Source organism: Somniosus microcephalus, chromosome 14 (assembly GCF_052327205.1).
Source record: "Somniosus microcephalus isolate GS21.2 chromosome 14, FLI_Smic_1.0, whole genome shotgun sequence".
In the NCBI taxonomy this organism is placed as follows: domain Eukaryota; kingdom Metazoa; phylum Chordata; class Chondrichthyes; order Squaliformes; family Somniosidae; genus Somniosus; species Somniosus microcephalus.
Window position 1 is genome coordinate 109,491,972 of NC_141000.1, and position 19,363 is coordinate 109,511,334.

The 19,363-nt window shown below is 47.0% G+C and overlaps 1 protein-coding gene across 3 annotated transcripts in view; it reads left to right on the forward strand.

The window, feature by feature from the left end:
• The window catches only part of LOC147107832 (transcriptional regulator Erg), a 334,827-nt gene that overhangs the window by 289,527 nt on the left and 25,937 nt on the right, over positions 1 to 19,363 (forward strand). For 2 of the 3 annotated variants that reach the window (XM_086007174.1, XM_086007175.1), the window contains 3 exons: positions 10,013 to 10,164; positions 11,293 to 11,496; positions 16,372 to 16,452. In XM_086007174.1, the coding sequence (XP_085863300.1) occupies positions 10,013 to 10,164; positions 11,293 to 11,496; positions 16,372 to 16,452 (437 nt within the window). The remainder of the gene's footprint in view (positions 1 to 10,012; positions 10,165 to 11,292; positions 11,497 to 16,371; positions 16,453 to 19,363) is intronic. The other variant, XM_086007176.1, reaches the window with a different exon arrangement.

The window sequence follows — 19,363 nt, forward strand, 5'->3', positions numbered from 1 at the left end:
CCTCCAATAATCTGAACAATGACAGAGTTAGCATGCTTATTAATAAATGCTTTGAAAAATATATCTATATTTTTTTTAATTGTTTTAAGCTGTGCACGCAGCTCCCCAGTCTCGGGTTCCTAATGCACTGGAATATTCAATGTACACCTCAGGAGGCCAGGTCTGAGCAGTGTGTGTCCTGCCCAGGTGAATCACGACTGTGAACAGAGCTGCCTAGTGTTCTGTTTTGAGTTATAATATGAATGGGTAGCAATAAAACATTTTTTTTGCCGGGAATTAAAGCCAGCACTTTCTGGTATTGTGTTAACTGTGCAGTGCTCCTGCAGGTCTCATAGCTCACACTAAAACCCATCCATACTGATTTTCTGTTGACTACTTGACTCACTCACTCTGCGCTCCGTTCAAAGCAGCACTGTGCTCTTGTTAACAGCACAATAGCTGCTGGCCCACTAGCACTAACAATATAGCAAGTTTAAAAAAAAACTAGCACTCTTTTTTTAAAATGTATTAAAAGCAGACTAATTTAAACCTGCGATGTATTTAAGTCCCAGAGTTGTAGCAGTAATCGTAGTAGTAATTGCATTAAATCCGTGGGTGAAGTGACTGGCCTTGACATCATAAGGAAAGGCAAGGACTTGCGTTTATATAGCGCCTTTCATGGCCTCCTGACATCCCAAGGTGCTTTACAGCCAATGAAGCACTGTTTGAAGTGCGGTCACTGTTGTAAAGTAGGAAACGCGGCAGCCAATTTGCGTACAGCAAGCTCCCACAAGCCGCAATACGATAATGACCAGATCATCTGTTTTAGTGACACAAAATATCAAAGCAAAATACTGCGGATGCTGGAAATCTGAAATAAAAACAGAAAATGTTGGAAATACTCAGCAGGTCAGGCAGCATCTGTGGAGAGAGAAACAAAGTTAACGTTTCAGGCCGATGACCCTTCATCAGAAGTGACAAACCCAGTTCTGATGAAGGGTCATTGACCTGAAACGTTGGGGTCGATTTTCATGAAGCTGTCGGGAAGGAGGCGGGACTACAACTTTCGGGTTTTAGTCCCGCCTACATCAACGTCCAGCCAATCCACGTGATTTTCCCTTGATTGACCTTGTTCAGCCCGCCCAGCGGGCTCAGCAGGCCAATTAAGGGCCACCCGGCAACAGGTGACGTCACAGACTGAAATTTCATCTGTCAAGAGTTTTTGACAGATGAAATATCAGTGTTTCACAGCTGTTTGAAGCTGTCAAACACTGACAGTCTGACTTCTAACCCGAGTCCTTCTACACAGACTCAGTTAGAACTGTCACCGGCAATGAAAGCTGAAGGCTGTCACTTTTGACAGATCGCAGCCATTTTGCTTTCAGTGCCGGCTGAATGATGGACTCCCAATGCCTACAGGAAGAAAGGCTGTTAAGGTAAGTACAGGTAATTTAAACTTCTTTACACACTTTAGACACACCAAACACACTTACCTTTGCACTCATGCACCCATCACTCACCTGAACACCGACATCGCGACCCCTCCAAGTCCTTCAACCCGACGGCCCGCCTGCTCTAACCTGGCGTGGTTCGGAGCCGTCGGGAATCCCACACGACACCCCTCAAAATAGGGATTAGGCTAAAAACTGCCTGTTAACTACCTGTTAACAGGCAGTTAATTGGCACTAATCCCTTCCCGCCTCAGGTCGGCGGGTCCCAGTGCGGGACGGGTACCCGCCTCCTCTGAAACTTACGTGGAGGCGGGTTTTGGGCGGGATGGTGTCGGGACCCCCAAATTCGGGATTTTTGCCCCCGCCCACCTAAAGGTCCGCCTCACGGCACACTGAAAATCTAGGCCGTTAACTCTGTTTCTCTCTCCACAGATGCCGCCTGACCTGCTGAGTATTTCCAGCATTTTCTGTTTTTATATCTGTTTTAGTGATATTGTAAAAGCCAAATTGGATTCCTGCCAAACTATAGAACATCAGATCATATCTTCACCCTACAGACCCTAATTGACAAACACGTTCATCAAAACAAAAGCAAAATCTACGCATGCTTTATAGATTTCCAGAAGGCTTTCGATTCCATCTGGCATGACGGTTTATTCCTGAAACTTATCGAAAGCGGGGTAGGGGGAAAAACATATGATGTAATTAAATCAATGTATACAAACAACAAATGTGCAGTTAAAATTGGAGACAAACAAACAAAATACTTCCCACAGGGGCGGGGGGTGACGCAGGGCTCGCCAATCTCACCGACACTCTTTAATATTTACATAAATGAATTGGCAAAACTACTTGAACAATCTACAGCACCCGGCCTCACCCTATATGAATCCAAGGTTAAATTCCTCCTCTATGCAGACGACCTGGTTCTGCTGTCACCAACTAAGGAGGGTCTACAGCAGAACCTGGATCTGCTGGAGTCGTACTGCCAGACTTGGGCCCTGACAATAAATCCCCAAAAAACCAAAGTCCTTGTGTTCCAGCAAAGATCCAGACATCAGGGACCCAAAATAAATTTCACACTAGGAACAACCAAAATTGAACAAACCACTAACTACACATACTTGGGCTTAAAAATCAGTTCTACGGGAAATTTCAAACTGGCTGTGAATGAACTGAAAGAGAAAGCAAGAAGGGCTTTCTATGCCATTAAAAAATCAATCCAAATAGAAATCCCAATTAGCATTTGGCTCAAAATTTTCAAATCAGTAATTGAACCAATTGCACTCTATGGCAGTGAGGTGTGGGGACCGCTAACACAACAAGAATTTGCAAAATGGGACAAACACCCAATTGAGATCCTACATGCAGAATTCTGTAAAAGTATCCTCCGGACTCAAAGGAAAACCGTAAACAATGCATGCAGGGCAGAACTAGGCCAATATCCATTAATAATCACTATCCAAAAAAGAGCCACCAAATTTTGGAAACACCTAGAAATGAGCAACCCCCAATGCTATCATTACGAAGCCCTGAAATGCCAAGAGAGGACCATAAAGAAGAATACCCTCAGTCAACTAGTCCTGGGACTCAGTGAAGTAACTACTAACACTACTAACAATAACCAGCCCCAGGACAGTGACAGCGTAACACAAAGAATTCGACCCAACACAATCGTCACTAAGCAAAAGGAAAAGTATCTGTCATATTGGGCAGAAACAACAAAAACCCAAAGCAAACTCAATTGCTACTTGGCCCTAAACAGACAATACAACATGGCTGATTACCTGACCATGGTAAAGGATAGCAAACTGAGAAAAACTTTGACAATGTACAGACTTAGTGAACATAACCTGGCGATTGAAAAAGGTAGACACAGGCAGACCCGGCTACCAAGAGAGGACAGGATATGCTCTCACTGCAGTCAGGGAGTGGTGGAGACAGAGATGCACTTCCTCACAGCTTGTAGAAAATATCAGGGCATAAGGGAGAATTTCTACCCAAAATTCACAAAAATATGCCCGGAATTCAGAAATTTGAATGACGACCAAAAACTCCCATACCTACTAGGGGAAGAGAGAAATTGTGTAACACTAGCGGCACACTATATTACAGCTTGCCATAAACAGAGGGACAACCACTAAATATAAGAAAAGAGTATATATAAATTATATGAAAGTATATTTATACACTCAGGGATATATCTGTTTATACACTGTATGGACAGATCTGTATTTTTGTGAACAAACATGAATGTTTTTCGATGCTTTGGCAACATAAGATGTAACTTGTCATGCCAATAAAGCGATTTGAATTGAATTGAATTGATATTGGTTGAGGGATAAATATTAGTCAGGGGAGAACTCTCTGATTCTTCTTTGAAATAGGATCATGGAATCTTTTACATCCACATGAGAGGGCAGAGGTGGCCATGGTTTAACGGCACCTCCGACAGAGCAGCGCTCCCACAACACTGCACTGCAGTGTCACCGTCGATTTTGTGAAAAGTCTCTGGAGTGGGACTTGAATCACTTGAACCTTCTGATTCAGCAGTGATTATACTCTGAATGAAGGCAGGCTCAGTGCCATGAAAGAGCAGAGGGATCGAGGGGCACAGGCCCACAGGATACCAAAGGCCGCACCTCAGGCTGACAAGGCCGATAAAAGAAACATTTAATCGAGTACGGCACCAAGGAGCTTGAGCAAAACTGAGGTCAGTGAGGGTCAAAAGGAAAGTTCTCCTGTGGCTGGAGTCACGCCTGACTCAAACATAGGGTTGTGGTTGTTGGAGGCCAATTATCACAGCCCCGGGACATCGCTGCAGGAGTTCCTGAGAGAAGCATTCTCAACCCAGTCATCTTCATGCTCAATGACCTTCTTTCTGCCATAAAGTTAGGAGTGGGGCTGCTTGCTGATGGTTCCACAGTGTTGAACTCCATTTACAATTCCTCCGATAATGAAGCAGCCCATGCCAACATTCAGGAGGACCTGGATAACATCAGGCTTGGACTGACAAGTGGAATTTGCACTACTTATGTGTCAGGTAAGGACCACCTAAAACAAGAGAAAGCTTATCTATCTCCCCATGAACATGGAATCACCATGGTAGAGTCCCCCACCATCACCATCTTTTGGGGTCACCATTGACCACAAGCTGGCCTGGATATCCATATCATCACTGTGGCTACAAGAGCAGGGCAGAGGCTGAGTACACTCTGATGAGTGGCCCAGCTCCTGATCCCTCAATAAAACTCCACATCTAAAAGACTCAAGGCGGGGGAGTGTGATGGAATATTCACCTGTTAGGAGGCACAGTAAGTTGTGTAGATGGGAACTGGATGTTACAAAGGGACATGGAGCGATTAAGTGAGTGGGTAAAACTATGGCAGCTGGAGTTCAATATGAGGAAGTGTGTGGTCATCCACTTTGGTTCCTAGAAACACAAATCAAAATATTTTCTTGATGGTGAGAGACGAGGAGCTGTGGGGTAGTAAGGGGATTTGGATGTCTGTGTACACAAATCACTAAAAGCTAGTGCACAGGTACAAAAAGTAATCAAAAAGGCTAATGGAGTGTTGGCCTTTAGCTCAAAGGGGTTAGAATTCAAAAGTGAGGAAGTGATGCTTCAGTTTTACAGAGCCTCGGTACAGTGTAGACTCACTAGAATGATACCGGGGCTTAGAGAGTTAAATTATGAGAACAACTTGGGTTGTATTCCCTTGAGTATAGTTGAGTTGACTGTATAGTTGAGTTGAGTTGAGGAGTGATCTAATCGAGATCGTATGATAAAGGGATTTGATAGAGTAGATACAGAGAAACTATTTCCTTAAATCTTAATAATCTTAAAATTAGAGCTTGGCTGTTTAGTAGTGAAGTCAGAAGCACTTTTTCACACAAAGTGTAGTGGAAATCTGGAATTCTCTCCTCCCCCCTCAAAAAAAGGCTGTGGATCGGTACATTTTTGTTAAGTAAGGGTATTAAGGGATATAGAGCAAAGGTGGTTAATGGAGTTGCGATACAGATCAGCCATGAGCAAAGTTCCCGTTAATTTGTTTTGGGTGCGTGGCCCCTTTAAGGGGCCGTGCAGCCCATTCAAAATACCCATTGAAAAGCCAGCGAGCCGGCTGTGCTGGAGGTCCAGAAAGCTGCGCAGTCATCTTATTGGCCATGAGCTAATTGATTGGTGGATCAGGCTCAAAGGGCTGAATGGCCTACACCTGTTCAAAACCCGAACAAAAAGCCGGGACCCAATATATCCCGGTCTCGCCAGAGTCCCAGTGGACTTCCTCAAGAAAGCACCAGACTCTTCACCCACCACCCCCCCAAAAATAGGGTAATTTTCCTGAGTATTTCTGAAGGCACTGTCGCCCCTGCTAACAACTTAAACACAAACCAGGTTGCAATCAGGGGTGAAGGTGAAAGTCTGGCTTTCCCGGGTTCGTGTCTGGTTTTTAGCAGATGTTTTCATCTGGTATTGTGGGCTTTACGGTAACATTTCAAATCAGGACTGATTCGAGACATTCCTGTGGCTATGAAACTGCCAGGGCCTCGAAATGAAATTTCGGCACCTCCGGCAAGGAGAGGGGCAGTCGCTTCTGCGAATGAGCGACACTGTGTTAACGTGCAACATTTCAGTGAAGAGCTGGTAAACAGGCAGACGTCAGGAAATCCTGCAATGGAGAGGGAGAGACTGCAGTGCAGTCAGCTGAAGGCCACATAATAGTTGAAATAATTTACCTTAGCACCATTTTTCTATAACTTATGACCTGGCCCCAAATCCCAAGCCCTAGTTTGGATTTAACATATCCTAAAGGCAATTTTATGAAAAATGCAAATAGGTTTTTTTGGTTTTCGAAGTTTGACTTGTTGAATATGAAACTGTGGCAGCAAAAATAAATGAACGAGTCTTTTTTTGGGGGGGGTGCGGGGGGTGGATTTGACTGTATATCACAGCACCAGCCTTTCCCTCCATCTCAACTGGGAGCTATTACACGTCCTAGACCATAGTTGGTGATGTCAGGTCCGTCATGAGTCAGGTCAGAAACTGACTGCAGTCAGTTTCATTCATACGAAAACAAATCAAATTCTTCTCGGCGGTTTGTTACTCAGCTCTCCGCATGCTCAGTCCTCCCTTGGCACACAACGGCAAACAAGCACATCTTAACTGCGCATTCCTCAGGGCGTTCTGCAGCACTGTTCCACTGTAGGCCTGCCATTGGTCCAAAGTTTGAACCAGACAGTCTTGTTTATAAGTGGGCTGTTGGGAAATGTCTAAACTGCATACCAAAGAACCGAAAATCTGTATTTATTTTAAATAGGAGACAATTCTTTCCACTTCTGATATGGGGGCACTAAATATTGAAGTGTTTGTGGTGTGATTTCAGCTGTTAACAAAGCAAACGTCAGGACTGAAGCCGTGATCCCAATCCCTGCCCCGTCCTCCTCTCTGTTTCATCTTGGACTTGGGAAAAGGCGCCAACTCTCCGCTGCTGCGTGTTATAAAGTGCAAGAAGAATCGGTTACATCCTGAAGTCTGAGGCTCAACCAATGCAGCTGATGCTTTTGACTCTGTCTGGAAGGGATAGGGAGCTGAGCACTGATTAGAATCAACCTTCACAATATGAAAGCTCACAGACAGCCATAGTTGGAAGAGCAACAGTAACACTTCAGGCGACTGACCAGTGCCACCCGTTTCATGTATTGAGGAGGGACTCACTTAGATTTGATTTCTGGCTGCATGGTGCACATGGCTTGTCGCATTTATTTGTGTTCATTTGCCACAGAAGCATTGCATTTTTTTCAGAGAGATGCATGTGGCTGGAGCCCATTTTGAAAGCACCTTTGCCCTGTCTATCTAAAGTCATGTAAGATTTAATACAGAACTCCCCCCTTTTTGCCATATCCTGCTCTCCGATGTGTTTTCCTAACCTCAGTCACAGCTGTGAACATTGGGCTGCCAGCTCTGTTTGGTTGGACGTAATCTTGGACCGTCTCATCGTATGACCTCCCACCTCCAACCACCCCACCCAGCCTTATTCCCATCGCCGATATTTTTACAACTAATAAATGGAAGTATTTGAGGAAAATGAAAATAAGGCATATCTTGATCATGCCCCTATGATTTTGTCTCCTGGGCTTTCTCGCATGCAGTGTCCAGGAGATTAATCTTTAACTCCCGGTGACTCTAGGACAATCCTGGAGAGTTGGCACCCTCTGCAGACATGACGTCATTTCAGCAGCTGCTACTCCAGAACATCAAAATATGACTCTTTTTATATTGAATATATTCGACACTACTGGGGACCGACAACACAAACCGCAGACGTTTTCTCAGCGCTCACACTTAGCTCGGCTTTCAGGCCAACCCTTGCTTTTAGGCGGTTGAGGCCACTTAACGCAATCGCCCTTGGCACCCTTCACTTTAATCACACTAACCAAGCAATTACTACTCACTGAACTTAAACAGCATTTTGTTTGTACCCCAAACATCTCATTTCACTGTTACTGTGAATTTTAAATGTACCATTACTTGCATATTGCGCGTTGCACAGCCAAAGACACAATAGGCTCATAAACATAGCTTATTAACATTTGCCGCATTTATTGCCCATTCCGAGAAGGTGAATCGATTTATTCATTGTGGTGATGGTGCTATTAAGTATATTCAAGAAGGAGTTGGATATATTTCTTAAGGCTAAAGGGATCAAGGGGTATAGGGAGAAAGCAGGGACAGGGTACTGAATTTGGATGATCAGCCATGATCGCATTGAATGGCGGAGCAGGCTCGAGGGGCCGAATGGCCTACTCCTGCTCCTATCTTCTATGTCTACCATAATGGTGTTAGATAGTGAAGTCCAAGCTTTTCACCCAGCGATGATGAAAAACAGCAAAAAACGTCCTAGTCATCGTGATGTGTGACTTGCTGGGGAACTTGCAGGTGATAGTATTCCATGATAGTGCTGCACTTGCCCTTCTGAAAGGACCGGGTAAAAGGAAATTGGTTCCTCAGACATTTTGGTGTAATTTTATTTTACATTCATTGAAGAACTGCACCGTGCTCTTTTGATAGCTCAAACTTTCGTTCCTTTCAGTGACATGTCTGAAAGTATCCTGCTTTTAACAATTAACCTCAGAGCCCCTGAATGAGGGGCGGGGAATAATGAGCCAAGGCTCCTATTATTGGTTCCTATCCATTGATTCCTGCTGGAAGGCTCACATGTGTGGACATTGTGTGAAAATGGTATTGGACTCAGATATGATGCTGTATGGTTGAAAGACTACTGACACTCAATGTGAGGCACGTGCATGAATAATGGCCACTTCAGTTTGGGGGGGCGGGGAGAGGAATAAGCAGCACCCAGAGAACTTTACCCCAGCAAAAGTTGGCTTGTTGAGGAGAATTGGGAAGAAAACTCTTCAGTGATAGGTCTCAAAGCATTGAGCTCCAATTTTAACTGGGGGTGAGAGGTCAGCGTGGGGTCGACAGGGCAAGTAGCAGGTCATGTCCGAGCTATTTTAACTCCCGGGCCTCATTACGATAGTGCAGACCCAACGCCTGCTTGAACCGGGCGGGAATGATGTGAGGCTGCTGCGCAGGAGCAGGGAAAGCACAACAGGAGGCCACTGCCGGGTACCCATGGTAATAGCCCCTGGCAGTCAGGTGAGTGGCGGTGAGGGGGGGGGCTACTCTGGACACAATCATGGTCGGAGGGGGTAAGCCCAGGCAGGAGAGGCCCATAGTTTCCTTGTGGGGTCTGGAAGAGTGCTCCTCCCCTCCTGGCCCACAGGGAAACCTTAAAAATCAAAATTAACTTATCTTCCTGGCCCTGTTCTGGGCCTGCTGCTCTTTGGCGCTTGACGTTCCTGGCGGAGTCGATACCGGACACCAAACGCGCAACATGACCTAAAAATCATGGCGGGAGCTGAAGACCCGACTTTTGCATGCTGATGAGGTTCTCACTCTGCCTGGGGTGAGGGCCTCGTGTGCTGCCCAAAATATGTCTGTTAAAATGGCATGGGGCGCGAGTGTTGTGTGGGCAAGGTGAGTACCACGCTGTCGCTATTTTAACAGCCCACACGCCCCCCCCTGCTCATCAAAATTGGACCTTTGCCATCAAAAGGATAAAAAGATGATGCAGCAATTGCCATGCCTTGAAATGTGTTTTTGAATTGACACTCGCGCAGTGAGCCATTTCAATCCAGCCAATGAATCCCTGTTTCACTGACCAAAACTTGATCTCTGCGTCTCATGTTGCCTTTGCTAAAAGTAGTCTCGTTAAATTGTTTAGCGCCCCTCGGAGACCCCAAATCATTAACATTTTGTTCCGCCAAAAGAACCCCCTACACAGAATTTTATGCTATGCATCTGTTGTTTTAGAGGGATGTGAAATGCACACCATGTAATAAAGCATTCATTCTGTTTTAACACTAAGTGTGTGCGAGCTTATGAAGGGCTATATGTTCTTGTGCACCGCCAAGCTCCATTTCTCTCCCAGCCACCCCCAGGTGCCCCAGCCACATAACACCTGCATTTGGCTCGTAAATATTCCATTGATTTTCACGTAACCTTTTTATTTGCACAGAAATTCACCAGAACACTGCAGCATAGCGAAAGCGGGGAAGATGGTCAGCGGCTCGGACAGCGCTCCAATGAGCTACAGCAGTTACATGGAGGAGAAGCACGTGCCGCCTCCCAACATGACGACTAATGAGCGGAGAGTGATTGTGCCGGCAGGTAATTGTTTCCGAGGGTGCTCTTTAAGCGTGTGGCTGTTAACTTGCAGGACAGACGACCCCAAAAAAACACACCCAGGCTGGGTCAAAGTACTCAAAACCAGACACGGTCAGATTCTTGGGGCGGGGAGGGGGTGGGGAGCGGGGTGGTGGGGGGGGGGTGAAATGGGACACGGGCAGGGATGCAAAAACAGGTGGAATCTCATTAACTGTCATACGACACGTCCAATATTAGCCCTCGTACTCTAAGACGCTCCTTAAAACCTACCTCCTTGACCAAGCTTTTGGTCCTCTGCCCTAATATCTCCTTATGTGGCTCGGGGTCAAATATAAAGAAAAGAAAGATTTGCACTTCTATAGCGCCTTTCATGATCACCAGACGTGTGAAAACGCTTTACAGGCAATGAAGTACTTTTGAAGTGGAGTCACTGTTGTAATGTGCACAGCAAAGTCCCACAAACAGCAATGTGATAATGACCAGATAATCTGTTTTTGTTATGTTGGTTGAGGGATAAATATTGGCCAGGACACTGGGGATAACTCCCCTGCTTTTCTTCGAAATAGGGATCTTTTACGTCCACCTGAGGGAGCAGACGGGGCCTCGGTTTAACGTCTCATCCAAAAGACGGCACCTCCGACAGTGCTGCACTCCCTCAGCACTGCACTGGAGTGTTAGCCTAGCTTTATGTGCTCAAGTCTCGGGAGTGGGACTTGAACCCACAACCTTCTGACTCAGAGGCAAGAGTGCCACCCACTGAGCCACAGCTGACATCTGTGGAGGAAGGGGAGGGGCAAGGAGAGATACCATCCCTATTCTCTTCCAGTGTGTTCTGTCTAAGTTTGGGGTTTCCCAACCTTCATTTTGGAAGGATTCAAACTCATTCAGTGGCCAGATAATTCACCATTTTCCTATGACTTTTAGTTTTTATTAACTTCTTTGCAATGTTTGCACTGGCTAATGTGAGAGATATTAGTGCTGGGAATGAAACACTTTTAACTCAGGTAACCAGTATCAGAACGAAGCACTGAGGTCAGGTATAACATGGTTAGGTGCAGAGTAAAGCTCCCTCACTGTTCTGCAGTAACATTGTTAATGTCTGTGTTTTCTTTCTTCCCCCCTCACATATAGATCCTACACTCTGGTCCACAGACCACGTGAGACAGTGGCTGGAGTGGGCAGTGAAGGAGTACGGTTTGATTGATGTCGACGTGCCACTCTTTCAGAATATTGATGGGAAGGAGCTATGCAAAATGACCAAAGAGGATTTTCAGCGCCTCACCCTAAGCTACAATGCCGACATCCTCCTGTCGCACCTGCACTACCTCAGAGAGAGTAAGAACGCGTCCAGTGTCCTTCAAGATTGATCGGGGTAGATCTTGACTGTGCGATGGGGTAAAGCGGGCGATAGCGAGTCGGCAGCCCGTTTTACATCTCTCCCCATCTTTATTCCCATTGAAGTCAATTCGCTATCACCCGTTTTACACTATCGCACAAGGCCAAAACCTATCCCGTCCTCCGATGAAGGGGTATGCCTGAAACATCAGCAGTTTTCTTTCTTTGCAGATGCAGCCTGACTTGCTGAGTGTTTCCAGCATTTTCTGATTTTGTTTCTGATCCTTTGATTGTCAGTCGAAAAGTCAGTACTCTAACGGATTGTAATGTGGATATTAAGATCCAAGTATAACAGCCATGAGTATTTTGCAATAAGATTCTATGATATTTGTGCAACAAACACTCCCTATAATAGTTTCTTAGAGCAATCATGCTTCCTTTTTCCATGTCAGTTTTCTCCCCGGCTCTGCTGAAGGAAACGACTCACGCTGGGATACAGTTCCATGTCTCTTGGTTGTTCTTCTGTATCTTGGCCATCATTAATGGTCATTCAGTGATTGGTTATTCAGCAAGAGGGAAAGGTCAGAGGGCGTAACAGCAGAATTACATAGAATTTACAGCACAGAACCAGGCCATTCAGCCCAAGAGGTCCATGCCGGTGTTTATGCTCCACACGAGCCTCCTCAGCATAATCCTCTATTCCTTTCCCCCTCATCTATTCATCGAGCTTCCCCTTAAAGGCATCTATGCCAATCGCCTCAACTACTCCGATATGGTATCAAGTTCCACATTTCAACCACTCTCTGTCTTTACCTGAAGCCCACACACATGCACTTTCCAGGCGACTTCCACTGGATCTTTCCCCTCCCCAGCTCAGGGCCAATTGCAACAACCTCTTCTGCAACCCTGGTTAGATTTGCTTAACTCAGGTACTGATGATGAGCCAACCAAGATCTTTCCGGGTCGGTTTGTCTCAGTAACTTTTTGGGGAGAGGAACTTTTCAGATTTGAGTTCCCTAATTGGCCTGGGTTATTATCTGGTTTTATGCCTGTCCCAGGAGATGACATGGTTTTGGGTAGGGTGGAGAGTCTATATATTATGATGCACAAGGCATCGCGGTTGTGTGGGACAGGCTGTATTGACCAGAGGGTCTTTTCATATCTGTCATTTTTCGTATGTTCTTATGTAACACATCAGGGAGTGCATCTACTCAATGACCATTGGGAAGAGCTCTTCCAAAACTGTTCTTTAGCAGCTTCCACTTTTGTCCATTCTGCAAAGTCTCAAAGTAACAAAGAACAGGAAATGGCATGGCTAAAAAATGATGTAATGTAAGACAGAAAATAACTATCGTAAATAGAGTGGGACGTGACACAAATTATACCACAAGCAGCAAACTTTATATAATTACTAACATTTTATATTGGATATATCATCATCTGGATTGGGTCACCTCTGTCCTATATTGGTAGAGACACATTAGGCCTAGAAATTCGAGGGTGCAGAGGCCCTCAGGTAAGTGAGGAAGGGGGTGACCGGAAAGGGGGGCAATCGGGAAGGGGGGGCGACTGGGTTGGGAGGTAACGGTGGCCAGGGGGTGGGGGGGGGGAGGGATAACGGTGGTGGGGGCTGGTAGCAGTGGCTGCGGGTGGGGGAGGGGAGAGATAATGGTGGTGGGGGAGGTAGCGGTGGCTGGGGGTGGGGGAGCGGTGGCGATATTGGGTGGGGAGCAGTGGCAATCAGGGATGGGGGAAGTGGCACCGATTGGGGAGGGGCGGGCGGTGGGGGGGGATGATTGGAGCCCGCGTTCTTTGGGTGTGGGGTCAGGTGCAGCACTCCTACTCCTCCCAGCTGCACATTCAGGTAAGTACATTTTCAAAACTTACCTTGTTATCTGCGGCCTAACAAGCGGTCCCTTTAAGGACCACCTGTTAGGCCTTATGTAGGCCTGGTTTTCCTGAGTGCAGCTAGTGCTGGTGTTGGCTATATCAGGGCAAACCAATTTGGTAATGTGGGGGTGGGGTGTGGGGGGGTTTGGGGACATATGCAAATGGCCTAATGCCTGTCTCAGGTATGAGCACTGCACGCCGATATTTTTTGGCCTTTACCAATATGATGAACGGAGCACTTCCAGCTCATAATGAGCTTGCGCTTCCCGCCCGCCATATTGGAGGCTTAAGAGGCCGTTTAACGCCCAGTGTGGCCAAATTTCTAGGCCACAGTCATAAAGCTTACAGAGTCACAAAATATCATGGAATTAATTAATTAAATTGGCTGCTAATGATTTGGTTTCTCTGTAGCAAGTTGCACAGCTGCATCACATACATTCAGATGTAGGTTCTCAAGTTTAATGTATTTCCATGCAAGCGGCTTGTGTGACCAGTAAAACACCCAGTAAAACTGATGTGGAGGCAGCTCCTTCCTGCAATGCATTTGCATTGAGCTCAATGGTTGGGAGTGGTATGGAGTGCAGCAGTAAAGGGCTGGGGGGAGGGCCGCAGTACTACTTATTGCACCGATGGTCACTCCGATTCCTTCTGATTTTAGGGCTGAAGCCAATTTAACCCCATAATTACCAAAGGGTGAATTCCAAAATTAGGTTAAACCTGATGGAAGCTGGAGGTGCCAACACTGGCACACTGCACGCCAGGGTGACATGTTCGACTGTGTTGCTCACTTGGCACAGGGAGCGTGCCATTGTCTCCCCGTACTGGTGCGCAGCATTAGCGGAGAGTACACCTCGACGCCAGTATCAGAGACAGACGGCTACAGACAGCTTCATGTTGGTGGGTTAGACGGAGACTTATCGAGACAGTGGTAAATGTAAATTCTGCATCTAAAGTAACTGGTTTTTACTGTCGAAAATGGTTACGTCAGTTAAGCCTGATTGGGATAGAGATTGGTTATGGCCCGTTTTCAGTCTCAAAAGCCAACGATGCGCCGACAGACTGATCAGGACGCCCGAATCTTTCCCGAATTTGGGCCTTCCCGAATTTGGGAGCTGCCGGTTGTTGTCGTGCCTCGAGAGTTAGGTCACCCATTTCAAACAGAACAATTCCAGGCCACTTACCTCACTGGCTTCAGCCATCAGGTAGGGTGTGGGGGCACGGGGGGGGGGCGCGGGTGTTGTACCCTTGTCACCAGTGACCCTCGGGAATGCTGTGGTGTTGGGAGGAGCAGTCCTGCTCCTCCTGGCTCCACATAAAGTTGTAAAAAAGTAATTTTACTCAACTTTCATATTTCGGCCACTTGCTAGGCCGCAGCCAAGGCAGGAAATCCTGGGGTAGAAATCGTTATGCTTTACGCCCATTTTACAGGCATTGAACAGGCCAAAAGGTGGCGGATTTAGCACTGCGTTCGGTCCACAGCTAGATTTGGCAGCTACCATTTTCAGGGGTTCCTCAGGTTTCCCTCTTGTGCGTGTGGCCAAGGAAATGGCCATCACCAAAAAAGTAAGTCCTTTTCTTTATACAGCTTGATGTGGAGCCATGCAGAGCAAGGATGCTCCTCCCGGCTCCACAGCACTTCCAGGGGCTGCTGCTGGCCTTCAATCTGCTCCAATACCACCCCCCACCTGCCCATCCCACCACCTCGCCCCCACGGGATTTTCCTGAGGGCCGCTGCCAGTGACATAAGCGGTCTGAAATTCATCTGTTTGAAATAGGTGACCTGCCTCTCAAGGCTCGACAGGCACTAGCGGCTCACTTGAATTATTTAAATGAGGCCTGTGACCCAATTTCTGGTGAACTTTGAACCTCCCAATTGGGGCGCATGGGAGTTAAGCAGAGCAATGGAATCTGCAGTAATATCGTAGGAGGGGAATTGATTTGGAAGCATAGTGCCAGTGCTGTCCTTGGCACCTCAAGGCTATAGTCAATCCATCTTAACTCATGCATCCAGGAAGGATCTGCCCATCACTGCAACCAACTGTTTCCTGCATGATTCCAGGACCTTTGCCTCCACCACCTTGCGCACACGTTTCAGAGTTGTTGAATGAAGAACTTCTTGACATCCGCACTAAATCTTATTTGAACCTGTGCCCCCCTTTACTTACTGATAATATCCTTTCATCCTCATCTTCTTTCAACGCTGAAAGGCCCAGGTTTCTCCAGTCCTTCCTCAGTCCTCTGATGATATTGAGCAGTATTATAGGTCTTCTCTGCATGACCTCCAAGGGCTTGTGTCTTCCTGTGTCGAACTGACCAAACCTGGACACAGTACTCAAGGTGCAGACTGACCTTATGGTCTAAGCATGACTTCCTTCAGCTTATACGCTACTTTTTTGGCTAGATAGTTCAACATTCTAGTTGTTTTGTTGATTGGATTACTAAAACCCCATAGTCTCTTTCAACATCATCCTGCCCCTCTTGAAATCAAGACTCAATGCACCATCTCCTACTTACTTCAACTCATTCTTTCCCAGGATCTCGAAAGTGTGGAACTCCTTCCCTCCCTCTACCTGCAAACTTTAATCACCCACTCTGGTTCACATTTGGCCTCTCTTCTATTTTTCTCAGTCCTGGTGGTGTCTGCACAATGGATCTTGGCCCTTCAGCTAGGCTCCTCAATTTTAAAAAGGGAGGATTGTTATTATTCCCTCGCCGAGTGCTAATCAGCATTACTAACTCATTCAGCCCGTGCAGAACTAAAGCTTTGTGAAATGGCACATTGGCCATTTTTGACTCGGCCGTGGTAGAAAATTGGTCATTGTTGCTTGAGGTGCAGGGTGACTGAGAGGCTCCTTTCAGCCAATTCTTTCCTAGTCCAGAACTTTTTTTTATATAGTTGGCACAAACTTCTTCCTTTGTAACTGTCACTTTTCGATAGGTTAATGTTTTGGTGACTGTTGAATCGAATCATTTCCTATTTTGCAGCACCACTTCCTCATTTGACTTCAGATGATGTCGATAAAGCCTTGCAAAACTCACCACGTCTGATGCACGCCAGAAACACAGGTAATATATTAGAGCTGAGCTGTCATCCGCAGACCTTTCCCTACCCCGCCAACCGCCCCCACCCCCCTGCCCCCGCCCCACATGAGGGTTTACAGTAACTTATATAATAAACCACAGCTGGCTATATTAGCACTGCCTGAAAACACAAGACACAAAGGGCTTAGCCAGACTCCTGGTCCCTTCCCCCTCCCTCACGTCTAAATGAAAGCTACAAAACAGAGTTGCAATGCCGAGGCATGGAACGGTAGGACTTTGATTGGTGCCAACAAATTGCCCCTAACGATCCAATTTTCTAGTTTCAGCCGGATGACTAGGGCTGCGAAGGGCAAGGGGGCACAGAAGGGAAGGTGAGGTGAGGTGCTGTGTTGCCGGGAGAAAGGGTATTCGGGTTCGTGCGCATCGCCAAGTGGCTGTTTACACAATGGTATTGGCAGCGGCTGGGGAGATGAGGCTTTCACATTTCCCTTCTCTTGGGTAATGGTGTGTGCCACAGGAGGAAGGTGGCAAAAGAATTAGATACCGAGTATGTTTTCAGTGATTCTGAGCAGTCGGCAGATATCCGAACTATTAATACCTGAGGTTGTAGGTAGGACACATATTCCAACGTTTGTTCATTACTGTTGTAACTGTCCTCACCATTTGTGTAAGTCTGGAAGTTCAATCTAGTGTGTGGTATTGTGGTATAATACTTAAGTTTTAAGGGTGTCTACAGAGTATGGCTGTTTCCTACTGAGATAACTGGCCAATTTTCAACAAGTACAAAAGATGGCGACCAAAATCTCTCTTTTTGTGACCTGATCAATTTTTTCCCTGTCTACAAAGACAAGTGACTGGCCCTGAATCTCCACCAAGATTCCCTTTCTTCCGTGCTCTTGCCGTTACTTTCACGGGAGGTGAGTGCTACCCCGCACCCCCCCCAACCCCACCTTCCCCGAGAAACTGTGTAAACGGCTGAAAACAGCCATATACGCCATTTCTCCAGCTTGTCCGCCAATCTTAAGTTATAGTCGGAAATCAGGACAACCCCACGGAAAATCAGTAATGAAAAATAAGAGCATATGAATCTGCCTGTCTAGCAATGTATGGAGCATTATCAACAAAACGTGGAAATTGGAAACAACAATTAAAAATGAGGAAATAGATGGAATAGGGATAACGGAAACATAAATCACTAGAAGTAGCAAAACAAGTTGATAAGGCCATAAACAGTGCAAACAAAGTATTGGGTTCATTTCTAGAGCACTAGAATACAAAAGCAGGGAAGTAATATTACATTTATAAAGAACCTTGGTCAGACCAAACTTGGAGCACTGTGTACAGTTCTGGGCCGGAATTTTAAGTAGGAAGGTGGGTTGGGGGTGGGATGGGAGGTGCTCCGAGGCGGTCGGGAAACCTGGGAGGCTGGGTTTCCCGCAGGCCCTGTCGACTTTAATGGCAGGGCCTGATTTGCATGCGAATCCTCGGATTCCCGCCCGCAGTCAGCCAGATTGAGAGGCAGGCTGGCTGCGGGCAGGTAGGCCTGTGGCCACACCGAGGTGGAAGGGAGGGTACATGTGGGTGCCAGGCCATTAGATGGATCAAGGGGGTGGGGGTGATAGAGGATTGGGGGTCCGGCTGGGCCATTAAATGGATCGTGGTGGGGGGGGGTGGGGGGAGGGCATCGGGCAGAAGATCGGTGGGGTGGGGAGAGAGGATCAGGGCCGGATGATGGGCAGTGAGGGTTGAAGGGAAGATCGTGGCCTACCACCGAGGATCGTGGCCGGCCTCAGCATCATCGCTGGGGGTGGGGCTAAATGCCTGGGGGGGTGATCAGAGGCCTCGTGAGGCGGTCTCCGATCGCGGGGTGTGGACTCGGCAGGGACCCTGGATCCAGGAGGTAGGTATAAAGCCACTTACCTCCTGGATCCAGCAATCCCCACCTTGCTGTAACTGCCGGGTTTCCCGAATCATGTGAAACCCGTCCACATGCAGTTAAAAAGAAAATGGAGGTTAAAAAAGAGGCTTCCAGCCTCATTATAATATTTAAATTGATGTTCCGCCCCTTGGGAGCGGGTTGGTCGTCTGTCCCCTGTTCCGCCTCCGTTAAAACTGGAAGTGGGCGTGTTGGAGTCGGGATCAGGTCGGCAATTTTTAACAATTTAACTGCCCCAAGCTCCAAACCCACCCATTTTTTAAGGTTAATATTCCCCGCCTGGCCTCCATACCCCCAAAAGGGCAGAAAAGGTTTACAGGGATGTTATCAGAATTGCGAGCATGTAACTATCAGGAGGGATTGAGCAGGTTGGGGTTCTTTTATCTAGAGGTGAGAAGACTTGGAGGAAACCTGATAAAGGTCTTTGAAATTATGAAGGGGTTCGATGGGGTGGACATAGAGAAACTCTTTCTACTTGTGGGTGAGTCCAGAACAATGGGGGGGGTGGGGGCGATAAATGTAAGATAGCTACTAACAAATCAAATTAAGAATTTACGAGGAATTTCTTTATGCAGGTAACAGTGAGAATGTAGAACTCACTGTCAAATGGAGTGGTTGAAGCAAATAGCTTTGATGGATTTAAGGGGAGGCTTGGGGGGAAAAATTCGGTTGTTTGCGCCACCCGTTAGCGCCTAAAGAGGCCGACAAGTGGGGCGCTAACCAACTAGCGCCCGGGCGCAGCGAACCCTGCGCCTCTCCCCATATCGAGTGGACATTTAGCCGTAGCGCCCGCTCACCGGCGCACGCAGATCATGACGTCATTTCAGTGTGCAACGCCTTTGGGGCGCCCCGGACCGGAAATTCAGTGGCGCCCCCCTCCATTCCGCCTGGCGCTAATAAGGACAGCTTATTTGGAACGTTTCCCAGTCACTGTCGGGCTGGGGGGGCGTTCTTTAAAGGGGACTGTTGTGGTATAAAAGCTGCAGCCATTTTTGGACC